This window comes from Anomaloglossus baeobatrachus, chromosome 1 (assembly GCF_048569485.1).
Source record: "Anomaloglossus baeobatrachus isolate aAnoBae1 chromosome 1, aAnoBae1.hap1, whole genome shotgun sequence".
NCBI lineage: Eukaryota > Metazoa > Chordata > Amphibia > Anura > Aromobatidae > Anomaloglossus > Anomaloglossus baeobatrachus.
Window position 1 is genome coordinate 881,030,879 of NC_134353.1, and position 24,740 is coordinate 881,055,618.

Genomic DNA, 24,740 nt, shown 5'->3' on the forward strand with positions numbered 1-24,740 from the left:
GACCTTTCGGGCCAGGGATAGCACCTGGCAGTTACAGTTGGACGACGTTCTTAAGACCGGTGGGGTCACAGGTGACGTGAGCAATGGCATTCAGTCTGATGAGGTGATCATGACCAAATATAAAGAGTTACTTAAGAAGCGCACCAGACTTTGGTGGAACAAAGCGTTTTTGGGGAAGTATCTAGAGAAAGATTTAGTGCCCAGGGGTCTCCGGGTGCAGGTTTTCCCCTCCTTCCCTTTGGAGGATGAAGCCTTTAAAACTAAATGGGAAGAACTTGCTCAAACATGCTCTCGGGGTTTCCTGGGCTTGCTGTGGGACCATAACTCCACCTCATTGGTCTCAATTGAAGCGGAATTAGAGGCACTGGAGAAAAGCCTGACGGAAACTTGCACACCAACTGTCGTCACCCGCTTTTACGCCGAGATCGATAAAGAGTTAGAGAAATGGGAGCAGGAAATTAGGACCTTCAAACTAAAGAAATTGAATAGGGATATTCAGGACTATACCCTACGGAGGGCATATAGATGGAGAAATAATACAATCAGAGGACGCACGGGGGACACTGCTAACAAGAACCCCCGTTTAAGATCTTCATCATTAGCGTCCACGACCTCAGCAGGTGGTTCCTCCTCCGGGGCCTCAGTGAGCTCCATGGACCTTGGAGATTCTGTTGGGGCACGAGTTAAACATCGAAACCGGCCACCAGTGACATACAATAAGAACAAACGTCAAGGGAACAAACTCCAGGTACTTAATCTATCTCAACGGGTGCTCACTGGGGCTCAGGTGGAGGTCCTCTCACGTGGTCTGTCCTTTTCTCCCTCTAATGCTTTCCACTTATTCTCAACTTTGAAGGACCTAAACCTGTTCTCACGAAAACTAATTCTCAAAAAACTCTTTTATAAGCGGAATGACGGGTCCGACAGTGTGGTGGAACGTGAGGCTATACGTAACCTTGAGGATCTACTCCAGGAACAGGAGATCCCGACAACAGGTATGTTCCCAGATGCTCTTCTACCCAAGTCAACTAAGTTTCCCCCATTGTCTATCAGCCCTGCAATTGATATTTTTACTAAAATGGTGAGTGAGGACCTGAAAAATATCCCGACTTATCGGAAAAAGGATAATTTGACTCACTCCCAAAGGAAGGCTCTGATCGAGCTGCAGGGTTTTCATGATATTGTGATAAAACCTGCTGACAAAGGGGGTAACATTGTGGTGCTGTCTTGTGCTAAGTATGAACAGGAGGTTCTTAGACAGCTTCGGGATAAGAGCACCTATAGAAAATTATCCTCCAATCCTTTGACTGTTTTTTCCACTGAGCTTACCGCGATACTTCGTAGGGCTCTGGATACCGGCCTGATCAACAAGAAAATGTTTGACGGGCTGTGTAAAAAATATCCCAAAGTCCCTACATTTTACATACTGCCTAAAGTCCACAAGGATGCCGTCAACCCACCTGGTCGTCCGATTGTGTCGGGCATAGAGGGTTTATGTGATCCTATTTGTCGATTTATAGACTACCATTTAAAAACCGTGGTTGAAACGTTACCCTCTTATGTCCGGGACACTACGGACGTCCTTAGGCGCATTGACGGCATTTCTTTGGAAGAGGATATGATCCTTGTCACAGCCGACGTCGAGACCCTATACACGTGTATTTCTCATATGGATGGAATACGAGCTGTCCGCTTCTTCCTCGAGATGTCCGGTCGGAATGGTGAATTGAGTGAGTTGATTATCGAGTTGCTTGAGTTTGTGCTGTCACACAACTTCTTCGTCTTTAAAGACATCTATTATTTACAGCAACGCGGCACTGCGATGGGTGCGGCTTGTGCGCCTTCGTACGCAGGCCTCTTTCTGGGTTACTGGGAGAGGCAGGTTTTTGCGGACGAGGGCCCCGGGCTTAGCACCCATGTGCAGTGTTGGCTTAGATACATAGACGATGTGTTGTTTGTGTGGCAGGGCACAGCGGAGCAGCTAGATCTATTCATGAAACAGTTAAATATCAATGATCTCAATATTAAACTCACTTATAAAAGTAGCAGACATAGGATAGACTTCCTTGACATCTTGATTGAGGTGGATCAGAGGGGAGTGATCCAGACGGACGTCTTTCGTAAGACGACTTCCGTCAATGCTCTGCTACATGCTACATCTGATCATAATCCATCTACAATTCGTGCCATTCCCACCGGACAATATCTGAGGATGAGGCGAATCTGCTCTTCTAATGACAGCTTTGAGGCCCAGTCGGCTGATCTCAGGGAACGTTTCCGTGAGAGGGGATACAGTGGTAGGAGCATTAGGGCGGGTTACAATCGGGCCAAAACCACCCCCCGACTGCAACTACTCACTGGTGCCCCGAAGAAACCAGCGGAACGTGATACCGCGGTGCGGTTCATTGGAACACACAGTCAGGAATGGGAGACTATACGCCGGATTTTGAAAAAACATTGGCCGGTTTTAATGACCGACCCTATTCTGGCTAGTGTGCTTACTCAGAATCCCCTTATGACATCTAGGAGAGCAAGGAATTTGAGGGACATACTGGTCCAGAGCCACTATGTTCCACCTCGAGTTAACCATTTTGGTTCTCATGGTCCTTTACAGGGTTGTTTTCCCTGTGGCCATTGTGTTGCATGCTGCAATGTCCTTCGTAGTCAAACATTTTGTTCATTTGATGGACAGAAAACATATAATATCAAACACTACATCACGTGTGCAACCACACATGTGGTGTACTTTGCAACATGTACATGCCCCCTGACCTATGTGGGACTCACTTCCAGAGAGCTCCGCATTAGGGTCAGGGAGCATGTGAGGGACATTGCTGCGGCCAAAACGGAGGTGGACCCCACAATACTCAAAACACTGCCCAGACATTTCAGATCACATCACTCCTGTGACCCCTCAAAATTGAAGATAAGGGGGATTGATGTGGTAACTGGAGGGATCAGGGGCGGTGCTCTTAAAAAACGCTTGGCGCAGTGTGAGACCAAGTGGATAGTGACCCTGGACACACTGGCCCCTAAGGGCTTAAATGAATCAGTGAGTTATGCCCCTTTTTTGTAGTGTGGATATCTCCTTGACTCTGCATAGTCTTCCTCCTTGCAAGACACTTAATTTGGTATTTCTGTGTCATTATGGTCCTTGTGATCACCTTTCTATATATATAATGGACCACATATATATATATATGTACATTTTGTGCTCCATTTCGGGTCTATGCCCGTTGCTCATTCTGAATTGCCATTTGCTCCTTCACCTGTATCCTTTGTCCTTTTTATTTATGTTTTTAACTGTTTTTAATCTGCCTCAACTTTTGTGCATCCCACCCTACTGTTCTGGCTTATTTATTGATTTATGCATGTTCCTTTGTAGGACCTAGAAAATGACTATATGCCCGCTGTCTGAGATCCACCATCTCTCCCAAACCACATGAACAACTAAAGATGGACTTTCCTATGCGATTCATTGTCATCTTATTGTTAAAAGCTATTATGTTATCTTATATTACGGAGAGATTTGTATACATTTGCCGTGGTATCCGGTTGTCCCGGTGCGATCGCATCTGGTGCCGCTCGTGGACGCATAGCTGGGGCCGTCTATACGTCGCGCGCATGCGCGGGAGCCTTGGTGACGCGTCCCCGCTCCCGCGCATGCGCGAAGATGACGTGACGGCCGTCATCTCGCGTTCTTTCGGCCGGCGCCAGGTGTGATTGCCGCGAACGAGACTTCCGGGTCCGCGGCAATCACTGTGGCATATTTAAAAGCCAGCGACAGGGGAGTGTGTGCACCTCTTGCCTCCTCCCTGATGAAGATTTAATATAAGCAATATCGAAACGTACGTAGGTCTTCCTGAGGCTGCAGTGACTGGCGGACCTTTCCCCCTTACGTGGTTGGACTGGTAATGGGCTCTTGTTGCATTGTGCCTCGTGTGTGGGCTCTGACTGGGGTCTTTGAAACCTTATTATGGCTACAAACTTTACAGTGCTATGTACTTTATCGGCAGCATGACCTGAGAGTGCTCTGGGCAGGATATTTTTTCAGTGCCTTTGCACATATAAGCTTGTTATACCTATTTAGATACACTCTGTGGTCCTGCGACAATCATGGAATTTTTCAGTAATTTTGTCCAATGATGTGCTGTTACTGTTTTTCTTTGTGGCCTGTATGTACTAATACCCAGGTGTCCTTTTTGCACCATCAAGCACGTGCTGTCTATATGTTGTATGTATCAACAATCAAATTTATGTACCATGCCCTAATGTAGGGGACAACCGCCATTTATGTTTTTACATGTTTTTAATGACTGTTTGGATTCCCCCCACCTGTGTTTAATAAAAACTTGTTATCTTTTTGCACTTTAAAAACTCGTTTTCTCTTTTTCTAATAAGCTTATGAGTTTGTGCTATTTGGGTTGGATTCCAGAAAAGTCTGGATCCACCCTCATTTTTGTGATGGTTTTTTGGAGTATTCCTCCCCTAAACATACAAAAGCTTACTAGCTTAATGACTGATCGCCCTCTATTGGCATCACGTAACTACAACAGCAGCGGTGAATGAGCGCCCTCTATAGGCTTCACATGACTTAAAAGCCTAATCTCATTTTAACGAGCGCCACCTACTGGTATTCAATTATTCAAAATGTAGGATTCAGTAGGGGAAAAAAAACAAAAATAAACTACAATTCAGCGGTCATGGTAGGAGGGGCTGCGCTGTGTGTACTGGTGCCCGAAGCAAACTGCACAGCACTATGAGAAGCCGCACCCTCCTGAATACTTGGCTGCCCTGTATACATACTGTCTGGGGGTGTGAGCGCAGGCTTGCTCTTCCCCAGCTCTATGCCGTCCCGTGGTCCTATGCACGCACAGCAGCACATTATATAGGCAGATCCGATACTCTAGTATTTAATGGTTACGGGAAAAAAAAACCCTTCACAATGAGCGCCATCTATTGGTTTTATGTGAACAACGCACCCAGTTTCCTTCCCACAGAAAGCTCTATCGCCATCTGTCGGCCTTACATGGCAACAGTCTACTAGAGGAAAAGCAAAGGAAAGTATGAGCGCCATCTATTGGCTGCACGTGATCACACCAGGCCAGCGAGACCATCCCAGAGAATACAATGAAAAGCAGTCCGACTCCTCTGCATTTCCACCACTGCGGAAGGATACATGTGCAGAAGCACCACGAGTCATCCGCAAATTAAAGGTAATAAAGCGTTACCTTTTGCTTCACATTACTGTACGAGCATAAAGGCTCAGTGTACAAACACCGCGCCACCCGTAGGGTTCACAGAACTGAGCGCCATCTATTGGGTGTGTATAACTACAGCAGCCTACAGCCTCACTGTACAACAGAGCGGGAACCTCTGCACCCACCCTGAAAGTAAGGCTGCTTTCACACATCAGTTTTTTGGCATCATGCACGATCCGGCAAAAAACTGATGTGACGGATCCGGCGAAAAAACGGATCAGTTGCATCAGTTCCTTCAGTTTTTTTGTCAGATCCGGTGTGATACCGAGTATGCTCAGTTCAAAAAAACGGACTCGGCAGCCGGATCAGATTTCTTTTGCTGCATTAAGCCGGATCCGGCGTCCATAGGCTTCCATTACAACACAAGCCGTACGGCGCAATCCTTTTTTTGTCGGACACAAAAACGTTCACTTCAATGTTTCATCCGGCCGCCGGACAAGTAAATTTTGCCGGCAAAAAAAAACAGATGAAACGCAAGGCCATCCCGGCACAGCTCGGCGCTAATGAAAGTCTATGGGGAAAAAAAACGGATTCGGCGGCAACAGACGCCGGATCCGTTTTTTTTAGTTTTTGACGGATTGTGTCTGAGGGCAAAAAACTGATGTGTGAAAGCGGCCTAAACGAGCGCCACCTATTGGTTACATGACTGAAGCAGCCGAAATATACTCCGTGTGACCGAGCTGTACACTGGAGCGCGATCTATTGGATTTACGTGGACTGACAGCTAAGTTACTCAAAACGAGCACCAGGACTGCAGCAGCCGAAAGACTCAGTGAGATCGAGTTGTGCGCTGGAGCGCCCTCTATTGGATTGACGTGCCAGGGTCAGCATAATTACTCATTATTATTATTATTATTTATAGAGCACCATTGATTCCATGGTGCTGTACATGAGAAGGGGGTTTACATACAGAATACATATACAAGTTACAATAGACAGACTAGTACAGAGGGAAGAAGGCCCTGCCCTTGCGGGCTTACATTCTAAAGGGTTTTGGGGAGGAGACAGTAGGTGGGGTGGTGGTGGGGCGGCAGCTCCGCAGGGTGGTGGGGCGGCAGCTCCGCAGGGTGGTGGGGCGGCAGCTCCGCAGGGTGGTGGGGCGGCAGCTCCGCAGGGTGGTGGGGCGGCAGCTCCGCAGGGTGGTGGGGCGGCAGCTCCGCAGGGTGGTGGGGCGGCAGCTCCGCAGGGTGGTGGGGCGGCAGCTCCGCAGGGTGGTGGGGCGGCAGCTCCGCAGGGTGGTGGGGCGGCAGCTCCGCAGGGTGGTGGGGCGGCAGCTCCGCAGGGTGGTGGGGCGGCAGCTCCGCAGGGTGGTGGGGCGGCAGCTCCGCAGGGTGGTGGGGTCATTGAAGATTATAGGCATTTCTGAACAGATGAGTTTTCAAGTCCCGTTTGAAGTTTGCAAGTGTGGTAGATAGTCTGACGTGTTGAGGCAGCGAGTTCCAGGAGACTGGGGGATGCTCGGGAGAAGTCTTGGAGTCGGTTGCGTGAGGAGCGAAAGAGAGGAGGAGAGAAGGAGATCTTGGGAGGACCGGAGATTACGTTTTGGAGTGTAACGAGAGACTAGTTCAGAGATATACGGAGGAGGCAGATTATGGATGGCTTTGTAGGTTAGTGTTAGTAGTTTGAATTGGATGCGGTGGAAGATTGGGAGCCAGTGGAGGGATTTGCAGAGAGGAGAAGCGGGGTGGTATTGAGGAGAGAGGTGATTCATTTGGGCAGCAGAATTAAGGATGGACTGGAGAGGGGCGAGCGTGTTAGCAGGGAGGCCACAGAGGAGGATGTTGCAGTAGTCGAGGCGGGAGATTATAAGGGCATGCACTAGCATTTTTGTAGATTGGGAATTGAGGAAAGGGCAAATTCTGGAAATATTTTTGAGTTGAAGACGGCAGGAGGTGGTGAGGGATTGGATGTGTGGTATTGTGGTATGAAGGACAAGGCAGAGTCAAAGGTCACTCCGAGGCAGCAAACTTTGGGTAATGGCGAGAGCGTGATGTTATTTATTGTAATAGATAGATCAGGTGGAGAGTGTAGGTGAGATGGAGGAAATATGATCAGTTCAGTTTTGGCCACATTGAGCTTTAGGAAGTGAGAGGAGAAGAAGGAAGATATAGCAGAAAGGCACTCTGGGATTCTGGACAGCAGAGATGTGACATCTGGGCCAGAGAGGTACATCTGAGTGTCATCGGCATATAGGTGGTACTGGAAGCCATGGGACTTTATGAGTTGTCCCAGGCCAAATGTATAGATGGAAAACAGTAAGGGTCCCAGGACAGAGCCGTGAGGGACGCCAACAGAGAGATGGCGGGATGAAAAGCTTGTGTGGGAGTGGGAGACACTAAAAGTGCGGTTGGAGAGGTATGAAGAGATCCAAGAGAGGGCGAGGTCTCTGACACCAAGGGAAGAGAGGATCTGTAATAGGAGGGAGTGGTCGACAGTGTCAAAGGCTGAGGATAGGTCTAGAAGTAGGAGTATGGAGAAGTGCTTGTTAGCTTTGGCAGTAAGTCATTTGTGATTTTAGTCAGGGCAGTTTCGGTAGAATGATGTGGATGGAAGCCGGACTGTAGGTTGTCAAAGAGAGAGTTAGAGGAGAGGTGGGAGTTTTGAGGCAAGTGGGAGTAGTGATATGGGGCGGTAGCTGGTAGCAGAGGTTGGGTCAAGTCATAGCAAGCGCCACCTATTGGTTGATAGGACTGTAACAGCCGAAAGACTCCGTGAGATCGAGCTGTACACTGGAGCACCCTCTATTGGATTTACTATGCAACTCCCTGCTTAGGCCGCTTTCACACATCCGGTTTTTGCTGTGCGGCACAATCCGGCTCTTCGCAGAAAAAACGCAACCGTTTTTTTTTTGCCGCCGATTGCGTTTTTTCCGCATAGACTTTCATTAGTGCCGGATTGTGCCGCATGGCCTTGCGTACAGGACTGCAGCAGCCAAAGGATTCGGTGATCGAGCTGTGCGCTGGAGTGCCCTCTACTGGATTTACATGACTGCAACTGCTAACGAGCACCACCTATTGGTTTAGGCTAGTTTCACACTTGCGTTGTGCAGCATCCGTCGCATTGCATTGTATGACGGATGCAACGGATGCGTTGCATATAATGGCACAATGGATGCAACGGATCATACAAAACAACGGAAAGCTTTTTTTTTTCTTCTTTACAGTTTTACCGGCAGCAGACTATTGCGAACGATCAGCTGATCACCCGGCGGCCGGGCAATCAGCTGAGCGCTCTCACATGCCGGCGGCCGGGCAATCAGCTGAGCGCTCTCACATGCCGGCGGCCGGGCAATCAGCTGAGCGCTCTCACATGCCTGCTGCCGGGCGCTCAGCTGAGCGCTCTCACATGCCGGCGGCCGGGCGCTCAGCTGAGAGCTTTCACATGCCGGCGGCCGGGCGCTCAGCTGAGAGCTTTCACATGCCGGCGGCCGGGCAATCAGCTGAGAGCTTTCACATGCCGGCGGCCGGGCAATCAGCTGAGAGCTTTCACATGCCGGCGGCCGGGCAATCAGCTGAGAGCTTTCACATGCCGGCGGCCGGGCAATCAGCTGAGCGCTCTCACATGCCGGCGGCCGGGCAATCAGCTGAGAGCTCTCACATTCCGGCGGCCGGGCAATCAGCTGAGAGCTTTCACATGCCGGCGGCCGGGCAATCAGCTGAGAGCTTTCACATGCCGGCGGCCGGGCGCTCAGCTGAGAGCTCTCACATGCCGGCGGCCGGGCAATCAGCTGAGAGCTTTCACATGCCGGCGGCCGGGCAATCAGCTGAGAGCTTTCACATGCCGGCGGCCGGGCAATCAGCTGAGCGCTCTCACATGCCGGCGGCCGGGCAATCAGCTGAGAGCTCTCACATTCCGGCGGCCGGGCAATCAGCTGAGAGCTTTCACATGCCGGCGGCCGGGCAATCAGCTGAGAGCTTTCACATGCCGGCGGCCGGGCGCTCAGCTGAGAGCTCTCACATGCCGGCGGCCGGGCAATCAGCTGAGAGCTTTCACATGCCGGCGGCCGGGCGCTCAGCTGAGAGCTTTCACATGCCGGCGGCCGGGCAATCAGCTGAGAGCTTTCACATGCCGGCGGCCGGGCAATCAGCTGAGAGCTTTCACATGCCGGCGGCCGGGCGCTCAGCTGAGAGCTCTCACATGCCTGCTGCCGGGCGCTCAACTGAGAGCTCTCACATGCCGGCGGCCGGGCAATCAGCTGAGAGCTCTCACATGCCTGCTGCCGGGCGCTCAGCTGAGAGCACTCACATGCCTGCTGCCGGGCGATCAGCTGAGAGCTCTCTCATGCCTGCTGCCGGGCGATCAGCTGAGAGCTCTCACATGCCTGCTGCCGGGCGATCAGCTGAGAGCTCTCACATGCCTGCTGCCGGGCGATCAGCTGACAGCACTCACATGCCTGCTGCCGGGCGATCAGCTGACAGCACTCACATGCCTGCTGCGGGGCGATCAGCTGAGAGCTCTCACATGCCTGCTGCCGGGCGATCAGCTGACAGCACTCACATGCCTGCTGCCGGGCGATCAGCTGACAGCACTCACATGCCTGCTGCCGGGCGATCAGCTGAGAGCTCTCACATGCCTGCTGCCGGGCGATCAGCTGAGAGCTCTCACATGCCGGCGGCCGGGCGCTCAGCTGAACGTTTGGCCACCGAGAGACAAAATAAAAGTTTCTGTGATTAAAATAAAAAAAAAAAAAAAAAAGATGAGCATGCGCAGTGAAAAATAAAGGATTCTGCCGCTCAAAAAACTTTACATGCTGCGTTACTTCCACCCGGTGGACGCAACACAGTGTCGGCCAGCGGAAGCAACGCAGGTACTTTTGGCACAATCCGTCATCCATACAAGTCTATGGGAAACAGCGGAATCCGTTAATGGATTCCGCTGTTTTCGAAACGGGCGGATTGCGCCAGAAGGTAATTAACGCAAGTGTGAAAGTAACCTCACACGTAACCAAGTCTGGTGATGGATTCATTTACAATGGAGCCTAGTGGTGTGAAATGGCGACATCTATTGGGCTTAAGTAACCATTACTCTAGTAATGAGCACCACCTATTGGTATTGCATGTGTATGCCACCACAAAGGTTCACTATACAATGATGCGCCACCTATTGGGCTCACATAATTACCGTCTGATAAGAGTTTAGTTTATGGAGCGCCCTCTGCTGGGCCAACATCAGTGCAGCAACAAGTGGTGAACTGCAAACACCAAAGGAAACAGCTGAATAAACAACTAAAAAAGCCTAAATAAAAAAACATTCCAGCATTTACAGAAGTGTCTGGAGCGTGTATTCAAGAAGGCAGATTACAGCTCCGTGCAGTCTATGGGGCTGAGCAAACCACGACACCGGCAAAGAAAGTCATAAAAATGCCGCACACCCCTCGAGTAACACGGTGTACATTATCCATACATTTAATGCAAATGCCATAAACTATAAGAATCAATAATTATTTTCCACTTAATGTGCAGCCATAGCAGCCAGGAGCCTGTGATATCAGTGCTCCTGATAAGCCCGGGCCGTCATTCAGGACACAGGGATATTTATTGTACACTGCAGTATATATAGTACAAGGATAAAATTAGAGAGGAGGAGAAGAAAAAAAAAAAAAAAAAAAAAAAAAAAAAAAAAAAAAAGGGAAAAAAAATTTGAAACCCTCTCCCCTTTTTATTTCTCAGATAACAAAAAATAAATAAAAAATACCATTATGCACTCCCACCGAAAAACACATAAAAAGCAATTAAAACATTGTATGTTCCTAAGAATGGTGACAATAAAAACTACAACTCAACGAGCAAAGAATAGTCCCGCATAAAAGCGCCATTAATGGAATGGGATAATAGAAAAAAAATTCTAGGTCTTGGGAAATGGCGACTTGTCCAGATTCCTTCTAAGCCAATAAAATAAAAAAATATACACAAATTTGACATCACTATGTATGTTTGATGCATTTTTTTTTCTTTTTACTTATAAGCTTCTTATGGCAAGTATGAAGGAAAAAAAAAACAAAAAAAAACCCCAAAAAACATTGTTTGCAAAACGAAAAGTGCAGCAAATACGCAATTGTCAGAGCAGATTGTGGTTGAGTATTTTAGCGTGGACACCTGCACAGTAAAAAGCAAAACAAAAAAGACAGAATTTTTTAATATGAGAACATGGACCATGAAACTGAATGTATAAGGCTAAGTTCACACTTGTGTTGTTTTGCATCAGTCACAAGCCGTCGCCTTGAGGAATAACGGTTATCCTGCAAAATATTTTGCCGGAATCCATTTTTTCCCCGTAGACTTCTATTAGCGACTGATTGTGACTGATGGCCCTGCATTGCATCCGCCGCGTGACGGATCAGTCGTTTACTGACTATCAGGCGGGAGCAACGATGACTAACGTTTTTTTGTGTGCAGCGGATTGGTTGTTTACTGTGGGCATGCGCCCAGTAAAAAAAGAAAAAAAAAAAAAACAAAAAAAAAACGATCTACTGTAAATTCAGTTCTAGCGGCCGGAACGATCAGCTGATTGCCCGGGGGCCACCTTTTGTGAACGATCAGCTGATTGCCCGGGGGCCACCTTTTGTGAACGATCAGCTGATTGCCCGGGGGGCCACCTTTTGTGAACGATCAGCTGATTGCCCGGGGGGCCACCTTTTGTGAACGATCAGCTGATTGCCCGGGGGGCCACCTTTTGTGAACGATCAGCTGATTGCCCGGGGGGCCACCTTTTGTGAACGATCGGCTGATTGCCCGGGGGGCCACCTTTTGTGAACGATCAGCTGATTGCCCGGGGGGGCCACCTTTTGTGAACGATCAGCTGATTGCCCGGGGGGCCACCTTTTGTGAACGATCGGCTGATTGCCCGGGGGGCCACCTTTTGTGAACGATCAGCTGATTGCCCGGGGGCCACCTTTTGTGAACGATCAGCTGATTGCCCGGGGGCTACCTTTTGTGAACGATCAGCTGATTGTCCGGCAAAAGGCAGCCACCGGGCGATCAGCTGATCGTTCACAAAAGCTGGCCGCCGGTAAAAGTTAAAAAAAAACAAAAACAAAAAAAAAAAAACAATGGATCGCTTTTTTTGCAGAATCAGTCACATCAGCTGTGCTACTATCTGCAACACATCCGTTGCATCAGTCACACAACTGATTGTGACAGATGCAAAACAACGTTCGTGTGAAAACAGCCTAATAATTGACCTGCGCCACCTCTTGGCTTTACAGAAGAATCATTGTGACACTGAATAAGGATTTTCTCCATATATACCGTATTTTCTGGATTATAAGGTCCCCCCCCAAAACAAAACTGGGGGTAAACCGGGGGTGCATCTTACAATCTGGATATGGCTTACTGGGCTGTGGTGGTGGAGCGGGGTCATAGGAGCCAGGGTCGACGATATTGAGGGCTCAAAGGAGCAGTGGAGCGGCTCAGGAGGGTCACATGACTGAGTGTCTTGGCGGTGGGTGCATTGATCTGACTGTGGGCTCCATTGAATAGCCAGCAATTGACATGATGGACTTCAAGAAAATGGTTGCGGAGGCGGCGTGTGCACAGATTAACGAGATGGACTTCAAGAAAATAGCCACAGAGTCCTATCTATGCATGTGCTGCCTCCGTGGCCACTTTCTTGAAATACATCAAGTCAACCGCGGGCGATTCAATGGAAACTGCAGTCAGATCAATGGCATCCGCTGCCGAGACACTTTGTCCTGTGAGCCTTCTGACTTGCTCCACTGAATGACACCCCCACAGCCTGCCAGCAGATCAACTGGCTGCCGCTGCCGCCGCAAAACCCCCAAGCCCACATTCTCGCCAACCCTCATGAGCTGCAACACCCCCTCCTCTGAGCCCACAGCATCGCTGACCCTGCCTCCTGTGACCTTCCTGAGCCGCTCCTCCCTGTGAGCACTAGGATTAAGACGCACTAGGATTATAAGATGGACCCTCATTTTACTATTACATTTTTTTTTCCATATTTCCTCTTCTAAATTTGGTGCATTTTATAAAACAAAAAATATGGTGTATATTATCAAATCTCAAAGTCAGGAAAATACAGGGATAATCCATGGCGACACCGCTGCTGTTTTTTGTGGAACAAGCAGCCAATGCTTACCTGTTTGTGTAGATGGCAAATCCACTCGGCGAACTGCCGAGCGTTGGGAATGGTGGCGGAAAGAAAAACATAGTGAACGTTGTCTGGCAGAAGAATGATGGTCTCTTCCCACACGACACCTCTCTCTGGTGAGGAGACAAAAGGAGAAAAAAAAATATCAGACATTGAGATAATCTTTCAAATGAAAACTGATATTTTTAAAGCATTTGCGGAGATTTGAGCAGAAGCTCACGGCCCTCAAAATACAGCGCTATACTGACAGCTGGTGCTTATAAAGCTCTATGGAGGAGACAGGAAAGGAGGGAGGAGGAGCTGCAGGCTCAGACATTCTGCTGCAAGTTCTCCTGAAATGACACTTTCACTTTATGGCTGTGTTCCCACAGTGAGTTTTCAACCCAGAGTATTTTCACTGTGCCAAATCCGCAGCATCTTACAGATCCAACAAAGTGGATGGCATGTATAGAAATCCCCTGCCCGCTGCATAAGCTGACCTGCGGTGCGTTTGAAATCTGTAAAATGTCAAATTTTTCTTTAGGGTATGCCGAGATTCAGCTTTTGGACTTTCCAAATTGAATTTCATTAGATGTGGAAAAATAATTGGTAAAATAAAATGAGGGTGCGTTATATAAGACGAATTTAGCTTACTAGGGGGCAGTGCAGCGGGGGTCACAGGAAGCTGGCGGTGATATGAGTGGGGCGATGCTGCGGGCCATGGGCTGGGAGGCGGGGTGTACTGGAAGCGCGAAGCAGGCACCTTTTATCTCTCAGATTTCTTAATCTGTGCATGCGCCGCCTCCAGCGCCATTTTCCTGAAGTCTATCGCTAGGAAATCAATGGTGTCTACCTAATGCCGCCGTGACACTCCCTTTCAGCATCGTTCAACTTGTGCTACCACCGGCTTCCTATGAACCTTCGCCCCTCCCCGGTAAGCTTTATTTCTAATAAAGGATTTTTTCTGGTGTGTGTGTTTATTTACTGTAATTTACAGATTAATCATGAAAGGAATCTCGGGGAGACGCCTGACATGATTAATCTAGGATTTAGTGGCAGCTAAAGCTCAGTGTGGGGGCGTGTCTCACTGCAACCAATCATAGGCGCCGGTGGGCGGGGAAAGCAGGGAATAGGAGATTGCTTAATGAGCGGCCGGCTTTTTCAAAATAGTAAAAGCCGCCGCAGCAGTGTGAATGCCGTGCAGCGCTGCGCCGGAGATCGGGGAACGGTAAGTATGAGAGAGGGGGGGAAACTTCAGTCACTCGGGGGATTAGCGGTCACCGGTGAATCCTTCACAGGTGACCGCTAATCAGTACTCGACACAGACAGAGCCGCGGTATGAGGATAAAGTCGGGTGAAGTTCACCAGAGTTCATTCTCATCGCGCAACTCTGTCTGCTGTCAGCCGACATTTATAAACGACATTGTGCATCACACACACGGACATTCCACGTACACATACACGTTAATTCCACATGCACACACGGACGTTCTACACACAAATACGGCTAGCATACGCAATTCACACAGGTGCCACACGGACCATAAAAACGGACACAAAAACGGGACACGGACCCGAAAAACGGCCCGTAACACACTTGCGTGTTTTTCACGGACGTGTGAAGGGGGCCTTAGAAAGCAAGCAGCAAGTGCAAAAGCACAGCAACAACGCTCAGTTTTTGCAGCATTTTAATGAACAACAAAAACAAAGGAACATCAGGATGGGAAACCCTTTCACTTTTGTTATTTTTCTCAAGTATACCCAAGCCTTGTATCCTCACTACCAATGATGTTATAGTGTTTCCCCAGAAATAAGACACTTTTATATTATTTTTTTTGATCCAAAAAATGAGCTAGGGCTTATTTTGGGGATAGGGCTCATTTCTGGGGAAACACAGGTAGAGGGTAAGTTTTCCCCACCAAAAAAGGAAGACCCCCCCTCCCAGGAGAATTATACTTACCAGACCCCGACATCTGTGTTGATTCCAGCAGGTCCTTGTGTGCTCCACAGCGGTCCTCCCGTGCTTTCAGCCGGGACTCACTCACACACAACCGGTGGTAATGCACTGCTTCTGTCCAGCAGCGCTGTGGAACACAATGATCTATGGTGGAACACATGGAGGACCTGAGGTGGAACACATGGAGGACCTGAGGTGGAACACATGGAGGACCTGAGGTGGAACACATGGAGGACCTGAGGTGGAACACATGGAGGACCTGAGGTGGAACACATGGAGGACCTGAGGTGGAACACATGGAGGACCTGAGGTTGAACGCATCGATGTGTTTCACTGCAGGGCCTCAATGTGTTCCACTATAAGTCCTTACATTCCACGGTGTCTCTGGTCCCCGAAGCAATACAATACCATCAGGTGTCTGTGTGTGAGCGCATTCCACCGCAGGTCCTTATACTCACCAGACGCCTAACGGGAGGCTGTGGAACATGATTGCGGGATTTTCGGTCTTCTTTCTTTTGGGTGTATCTGCTTTCTATGATAAGTGTCCTGCAGTATTCTTTAAAGGGGTTATCCAGATTTTTTCTTTGTTATTTCCCTATTGGGTTACATAGGGGCAGATAAGTAGATAGCATCTACCTACCTGCCCTGCTGCCAATCCCTCTCCCCGGCTTAGAGTGGTCATGTGACTGCTCCTGCCAGGATTTTGCTGCTTCCTGTGATGTCACGTCGACAGGACCAGGAGTTTGTAGACTGGCATCACAGCCGATATGTAACCGCCCTGCTGGGTGGGTACAGTGCGTCGGAGTCCCCACCCCCCTTCATCCACCACCTCCCCACATTCCGTACTCTCTCCCGCACCCTCTCACACCACTGCTATTGGACAGATGAGCTGGGGAGGCCCAGCGGCGGCTGACCACATGTCAGCGCCAGCAGCGGGGATCCCCACTCAGGATCACACTTTGAAATGTATCGGCATCTCAGATGTCATTGCCCCGCTAGTGTCTGGACTCTGACAGCTCAGCAAAGCAGTGACGTCACAACTGTGCTGTGATGTGCAGAGTACAGACAGTGGGTGAACGAGAAGCAGCGGTGGCGACCAAGGAGAGGGGAGTATGTATTTGTTCACTACACGGTGGGGTCCGCATAATGCTGCAATGGGCTGCAGAGCCCTATGTGGGGTGGGGGGGGTGCAGAGCGCTATGTGGGGCTGCCATTTCCAATGCTGGAGTGATGAGAAGGCGTGGGCTGGACAGTGAGGCCGGGCGCGGGCTGGACAGTGAGGCCGGGCGCGGGCTGGACAGTGAGGCCGGGCTGGACAGTGAGGCCGGGCTGGACAGTGAGGCCGGGCGCGGGCTGGACAGTGAGGCCGGGCGCGGGCCAGCTCTGACTGTGATGTTCAGCAGTCAAGCAAAGGAGGATGTCAAGTTTGGTTGAGCTGCAAGTAAATAAAATGGGTGCAGAGAATAAAGTGATAATTCAAGAACAGAAGTCAAATAAAAAAAAAAATGTAGGGATGTTTTAAATAACAATACAGCATAGATTATAGCTTAAAAAATAATGTTTGAGTTTATGGTTGGACAACTTGTTTAACTTTTTTAGCTGCCTGGACACTACATTATTGACCCGCAACTAGGGCTTATTTTCAGAGTAGGGCTTATACTTCAGCCTTACTCTGAAAAGGCCAAAAATTCGTGCTAGGTCTTATTTTCAGGGAAACACTATCATTTTTTTTATTGTAATATAATTACATTCTCTTGTTACTCCTCACTCAAACTACAGTTTAATTAAATTAGTGATGTGTGTTAAGTAACCAATTCCCGACCAATCCAACTCCCCCGCTGTTTATTACATTTGAAGTTGAGAATTTTTTTAATGAATTCCTATTGTAAGGTGGATGCACTGTATGAATCCAGCTTTTGCGTTCAGAATAGTCACTTTTTTTTAATTCTTTTTACAGACTTAAAAAAAACAAACAAAAAACCCCCAAAAAACACAAACTACAAACTTTCCCCTAAATAATTTAATCAAGTTGCCCTTTTTCCCAAAAATATTTAGGCCCTGTGCGCACACTGCGTTTTTCCCTGCGTTGTTTTTGCTGCAGAAATATCTTGAGAAAATGGTTGTAACCTTTCTGCAGACATTCCCCAGCAAAACCTATGGGAAAAAAAAGAGAATTTTGTTTACTTACCGTAAATTCTTTTTCTTATAGTTCCGTATTGGGAGACCCAGACATTGGGTGTATAGCTTCTGCCTCCGGAGGACACACAAAGTACTACACTAAAAAGTGTAGCTCCTCCCTCTGAGCATATACACCCCCTGGATAACCAGATCTAGCCAGTTTAGTGCAAAAGCTGAAAGAGAATAGCCACCCACAAGTAAAGATAGAGCAAGAACCGGAACAACCGGAGCCTCTGTCTACAACAACAGCTGGTGATAACACGCGGAACAAGAAACTGCCAACAGGCAACAGGGAGGGTGCTGGGTCTCCCAATACGGAACTATAAGAAAAAGAATTTACGGTAAGTAAACAAAATTCTCTTTTTCTTTATCGTTCCTATGGGAGACCCAGACATTGGGACGTCTCAAAGCAGTCCATGGGTGGGAATAAACAGAAAACTGAGAAGTAGGCGGAACCTAACTTCACAAATGGGCGACAGCCGCCTGAAGGATGCGTCTGCCCAAGCTCGCATCTGCCGAAGCATGAGCATGCACTTGGTAGTGCATTGAAAAGGTATGCAGACTAGTCCAAGTGGCAGCCTGACAGACCTGCTGAGCCGTAGCCTGGTGCCTGAAAGCCCAAGAGGCACCGACAACTCTGGTCGAGTGTGCCTTGATCCCCGGCGGGGGAGGCACCTGAGTACACTGGTAGGCATCGGAAATGGCCGACCTAATCCAACGAGCTAAGGTCGGCTTAGAAGCCGAGAGGCCCTTACGCCGACCTGTGGTTAGCACAAAAAGAGAGGTGCACCGCCTAAGAACAGCGGTGCGAGACACATAGATCCGGAGCGCCCGCACCAGATCCAGAGTATGCAACGCTTTTTCAAAGCGATGAACAGGAGCCGGACAAAAGGAAGGCAGGGAAATGTCCTGGTTAAGGTGGAAAGGAGAAACCACCTTAGGGAGAAAGTCCGGAGTCGGACGGAGAACCACCTTGTCTTGATGAAAAAACAAAAAAGGTGACTCCGAAGAGAGCGCAGCCAAATCAGAGACTCTCCTGAGGGAAGTTATGGCCACTAGAAAGACCACTTTCTGTGAAAGACGAGACAAAGAAACCTCCCTAAGAGGCTCAAAGGGGGGGTTTCTGCAAAGCCGTGAGGACCAGATTAAGGTCCCAGGGATCCAAAGGCCGCCGGTAAGGCGGAATGATGTGAGATGCGCCCTGCATGAAGTTGCGCACCTGAGCCAGCCGGGCGATACGCCGCTGGAACAAACACTGACAGAGCCGAGACCTGTCCCTTGAGGGAATTGAGGGATAGTCCTAGCTGTAGACCGGACTGTAGAAAGGACAGGAGGGTCGGCAAGGAAAAAGGCCAAGGAGCAAGGCCGGAAGAGCGACACCAGGACAGGAAAATTCTCCAGGTCCTGTGATAGATTTTTGGCCGAGGAAGACTTCCGAGCCCGAGTCATAGTGGAGATGACTTCAGGAGGGATACCAGAAGTCGTCAAGATCCAGGACTCAAGAGCCACGCCGTCAATCTGAGAGCTGCAGAATTCTGGCGGAAAAACGGACCTTGTGAGAGAAGGTCTGGACGGTCCGGGAGATGCCACGGCACCTCTACGGACAGATGGAGCAGGTCTGGGTACCAAGCTCGCCTGGGCCAGTCTGGAGCAATGAGGATGACCCGACGGCCCTCCATTCTGATCTTGCGCAGGACTCTGGGCAAGAGAGCTAGAGGGGGAAACACGTAAGACAGACGAAACTGGGACCAATCTTGAACCAGCGCGTCCGCTGCAAAGGCCTGAGGATCGTGGGAGCGAGCCACGTAAACCGGAACCTTGTTGTTGTGCCGGGATGCCATTAGAACCACTTCCGGAGTGCCCCACTTGCGGCAGATTGACCGAAACACTGCCGGATGCAGAGCCCACTCGCCGCTGTCCACGGTTTGACGGCTGAGATAATCTGCCTCCCAGTTTTCCACGCCTGGGATGTGGACTGCGGATATGGTGGACATGGAGTCCTCCGTCCACTGAAGGATGCGTTGAACCTCCAACATTGCCAGGCGGCTGCGTGTCCCGCCCTGGTGATTGATGTAGGCAACCGCTGTCGCGTTGTCTGACTGGACTCGAATGTGCTTGCCCGCCAACAGGTGGTGAAAGGCTAAGAGAGCTAGAAGCACAGCTCTGATTTCTAGCACATTGATCGAAAGGGCTGATTCGGACGGAGTCCAAGTGCCCTGCGCTCTGTGGTGGAGATATACTGCTCCCCAGCCGGATAGACTGGCATCCGTGGTGAGGATCACCCAGGACGGGGCCAGGAAGGAGCGTCCCTGAGACAGAGAGAGGGGCCGAAGCCACCACTGAAGGGAGCTCCTGGTCTGTGGCGACAGAGCCACTAACCTGTGCAAGGAGGAAGTCCGCTTGTCCCAACAGCGGAGAATGTCCAGCTGCAGAGGACGCAGATGGAACTGGGCAAAGGGAACGGCTTCCATTGACGCCATCTGACCCAGCACCTGTATTAGGTGCCTGATGGAATGACGGCGGGGCCTCAGCAAAGAGCGCACCGCCAGATGGAGGGACTGCTGTTTGACTAAGGGCAACTTCACAAGTGCCGGCAGAGTCTCGAATTGCATCCCTAGGTACGTGAGACTCTGGGTCGGAGTCAGAGTGGACTTGGGCAGATTGACAAGCCACCCGAATTGGACTAGAGTGGCGAGAGTGAGCGAGACACTCCGCTGACAGTCTGCACTGGATGAAGCCTTGACTAGAAGGTCGTCCAGGTAAGGAATCACTGCCAACCCCTGGAGGTGCAGAACCGCAACTACTGCTGCCATGACCTTGGTGAATACTCGAGGGGCCGTGGCTAACCCGAAGGGGAGAGCCACGAATTGGAAATGTTCCTCTCCGATTGCAAAACGTAGCCAACGCTGGTGTGAAACTGCAATTGGCACATGCAGATAGGCATCTCTGATGTCGATGGATGCCAGGAAATCTCCTTGGGTCATTGAGGCAATGACTGATCGCAGAGACTCCATGCGAAAATGCCGCACCTGAACATGCTTGTTGAGAAGCTTGAGATCCAGGATGGGCCGGAAGGAACCGTCCTTTTTGGGGACTAGGAAGAGATTTGAGTAGAAACCTCTGAACCGTTCCCGGGCGGGAACCGGTACAATTACTCCGCTGGCCTGCAAGGATGCCACGGCCTGTGAGAAGGCGGCGGCCTTGGAGCAGGCAGGAGATGACAGAAAAAAATCTGTTTGGCGGGCTGGAAGAGAATTCTATCCTGTAGCCGTGGGAGATGATATCCCGCACCCACTGATCGGAGACGTGTTGAAACCACATGTCGCCAAAGTGGGAGAGCCTGCCACCGACCAAGGACGTTGCTAGCGCGGCCACATAGTCAAGAGGAGGCTGCCTTAGTGGCAGCAGCTCCTGCGGACTTCTGAGGACGCGGCTTCGTGCGCCAGTTGGGTTTTTGGTCCTTGGCTGAGTTAGTGGACGAGGCCGAGGGCTTAGAGGACGACCAGTTGGAGGAACGAAAAGAACGAAACCTCGACTGGTTCCTGCCCTGGACAGGTTTCCTGGTTTTAGTTTGTGGCATGGAAGTACTCTTCCCGCCAGTAGCTTCCTTAATAATTTCATCCAGTTGTTCACCGAACAGCCTGGTCCCAGCAAATGGGAGCCCAGCAAGGTACTTCTTTGAAGAAGCGTCTGCCTTCCACTCTCGAAGCCACAAGATCCTGCGGATAGCGAGGGAATTAGCCGAAGCCACCGCAGTGCGGTGAGAAGCCTCCAGCATGGCAGACATGGCATAGGATGAAAAGGCTGAAGCCTGGGAAGTTAAGGCAACCATTTCGGGCATAGAGTCCCTTGTGAGGGAATGCATCTCCTCTAGAGAAGCAGAGATGGCTTTGAGAGCCCACACTGCTGCAAAAGATGGGGAGAACGAGGCCCCTGCCGCCTCATATACAGATTTGGCGAGAAGGTCAACCTGGCGGTCAGTGGAATCCTTAAGTGAGGTGCCATCAGCCACTGATACAACTGTCCGGGCTGAGAGTCTAGACACCGGAGGGTCTACCTTTGGTGAATGAGCCCACTCCTTGACCACCTCTGGTGGAAAGGGAAAACGGTCATCAGAACCACGCTTTGGGAAGCGTTTGTCAGGACAGGCCCTAGGCTTGGTCACAGTGGCCTGAAAACTGGAGTGGTTAAAGAACACACTCCTTGTTCTCTTAGGCAAGGTAAACTGGTGCTTTTCTGCCAGAGAGGGTCGCTCCTCTGATACTGGCGGATTGAGGTCCAGTACAGAATTAATGGACGTAATCAAATCACTAACATCTGCGTCACTTTCGGACAGATCAATGGGGCACATGGAGGTAGCGTCCGAGCCCCCAGTAAAGGCATCCTCCTCGTCCTGCGAGTCAGCTCGTGAATCAGAGCCATGGGACGAGGAAGGAGAGGGAGCCCTGCGCCTCCTTTTAGGAGGACGGGGTCTGGGACCATATGAAGAATCCTCTGTGAGCTCCGCTGAGAGAGCCCTAGCAGCAGAGGCGCCCTGTGAAGGGGGCTGATGCATGGTCAGCAAAGTCCGGGACAGCTGTCCCATGGAGTCGGCAAAAGACTGGGAGATTGACCTAGAGAAGGATTCTACCCAAGCCGGGGGTTCAGCCACCGGAGCCGGAGCAGCCGGAGGGACCACTGTGGGTGCGATACCAGGCTGAGGTATTGCCAGGTTAGAGCAGGCATCACAATGTGGATATGTGCTCGGTTCAGGCAGCACGAGCTTACATGCAGTGCATATTGCGTACAGCCTTGCAGCCTTGCTCCTTGTGTGAGACATGCTGCTGAAGTGGGGGCTCTTAGCCAGAATGACCCCCAGAGAGTATATAAGCAGGTCCACAACCGGAGGTTGTGGCTTACCAGACCGTTTGTGTGCCCTCCAGATCCCACAGCCCGGACCCCCAGAGAGATGCTGCAGCCAGCGCCAATCGCTGTGAGAACGCTGATAAAATGGCGCCGGAGCGAGGAGAGGGGGCGGGGCCTACTCTGAGAGCGGGAACTGGAGGGCCAAGGAGATTTACAGGGGAGGGAACATTTCCTCAGAGAGGAGTGTCCCTCCCCTGTGCCGAACGGCCGTTGGCGGAGCCGCACTGTCCCTCTGCATGATTGACATGCAGGGGCAGTGAAATCGAAACTAGGCCTCAGGCGAAGCCGGGGCCTAAATTTAACGATGCGGCCGGCGCGCAGGCACCATCGGCGCGGTTCTCAGGCGAAAACCAGAGAACCGGCAGGAAATGTCAGAATAGATACACAGCCCACTCTCCCCAACAATAAAGTACAAGGGACCCCCCGAAAATAACGTCTCAGATACTTAGCTTGTGAGACGCAGGGTTTCAAGTCCCTGGGGATGAGTGCTCCGTCCGGCAGGATCCTGAAGGGCTGCGGATGGAGACCGGTCTCCTGCAAGGCAGGGAGAACCGTGCTGGCTCCCACTTCAAGCCAGAGCCCGAGGGATGGCGAAGGAGCGCGGAATGTAAGGCTCCAGCCCTGAAATCAACCTTAACAACACCGCCGACACAGTGGGGTGAGAAGGGACATGCCGGGAGTCCAGGCTTGGACCCGCTTTTCTTCAAACTCTTTCCAAAATCAAAAATCAGATGAGAATGCATGTGTGGATGTATGCCTCCTGAACACAAAGCATTGAACTGGCTATATTTGGTTATCCAGGGGGTGTATATGCTCAGAGGGAGGAGCTACACTTTTTAGTGTAGTACTTTGTGTGTCCTCCGAAGGCAGAAGCTATACACCCAATGTCTGGGTCTCCCATAGGAACGATAAAGAAAAAATGAATGCATTAATAGGTTAAAATATCATCCAACCATCTCTTAAGACCTTATAGGAGTGTGGGGGAGTGAAAAATGTGCCTGGTCATTCACCATCTCCCTCTTATGGCCACCAGCTCAGTGTGACTCCTTCCCTCCTCTTTTGGTCCCCATGCAGGTTACTAGGGATTTATTGCTCTCCTGCACACGTAGATTCACCCTAACGTCTCCCTGCTCTCCCTTGGTGTCCTGCATATACCAACCAATGTTCCCGAGTAGTTCAGAATCCGCTATGGTGCACCACTGCCTTTGGGTCTGCTTGTTTAGATTTGCAGATATTATTGACGGGAACACAAAGCAGATCCACTCTTGATTTTCTTAAAACAAATTTTGGCGTTACTAACCGCGAGTTATATCAGTATTTGCAGGTCAGAGACCTGGCCAGCACTCAGTATGGTCGGGCGGGTGCCTCTATACCTATGGAATTTTAGAAGATCTGTAGGAGGAGCACAGATACCAAGGGCTTGATCTCTGAAATCTATAGACTGATCTCTGATCCGCAGGGTGAGTCTGATGGGGTTTTTCATTATATGTGGAAATGGGAGTCCTCCCTGGGTAGACTAATTTCTCCCCGGGAGTGGTCCGCCATTTGGAGGGGTGCCGCCAGGACATCAATATGCACTTGGTACAATGAAAATATTTACAAAAATCGGACTTCCTTCATGGGCTGGACCCTTCTATCCCTACTTCTTGTTGGAGGTGTGGGGGAGAGGGGAAGCGGAGAGGGGAGAGGGTGGGGGGGGGGGGGGGGAGTGGGAGTACAGGGACCCTGCCACACATCTTCTGGTCCTGCCCGAAAATAGTACCCTTCTGGGAGCAAGTTAAAAGTCCTGATAAACAAGGTCTTCTATGTAGTAGTGGACCTCGATCCACTAGTTTACCTTTTGGGACTGGGGGTGAGTGGCATGGGAAAATTGGCCTCCAAGTCACTGCTTCACATCCTTACAGCGGCCCGCTGCCCGATTGCACGTTGTTAGAGACAGACAAGGACTCCATCCCTCCAGAACCTCAAGAGTAGAATACTAGATGTCAGGAGGATGGAACACCTTACCTCGCTACTAAAGGTCTCAACAGACCGTTTCTTGGCGGTTTGGGCGCCCTGGGAGTACTTTGCAGCTGATGAAGACCTATTGGGTTAAGGTTTACTGAACTTACATTTATCTTCCAGCTTTTTCCGCACCCTCTCCCCATCAACCCACCCTTCCTGTTTTGTCATTATTTGTCTTAATTGTGTGTTGCCTTTGTTATTGTTATAATTGTTGCAGTTCACTGATAACTTTTATATTTGTTTTGTATGCTCATTATGATTAATGTACTATTTGGATTTATTTGCAATGCGCACATGTCTGTTATTACTAAACTTTAATAAACATTTCTAGTTAAAAAAAAAAAAATAAA

At 50.1% G+C, this 24,740-nt stretch overlaps 1 protein-coding gene across 1 annotated transcript in view; it reads right to left on the reverse strand.

Moving 5' to 3' along the window:
- The window catches only part of MTREX (Mtr4 exosome RNA helicase), a 243,536-nt gene that overhangs the window by 123,085 nt on the left and 95,711 nt on the right, over window positions 1–24,740 (reverse strand). The window contains exon 8 of the mRNA XM_075326525.1: window positions 13,356–13,480. Within this exon, the coding sequence (XP_075182640.1) occupies window positions 13,356–13,480 (125 nt within the window). The remainder of the gene's footprint in view (window positions 1–13,355; window positions 13,481–24,740) is intronic.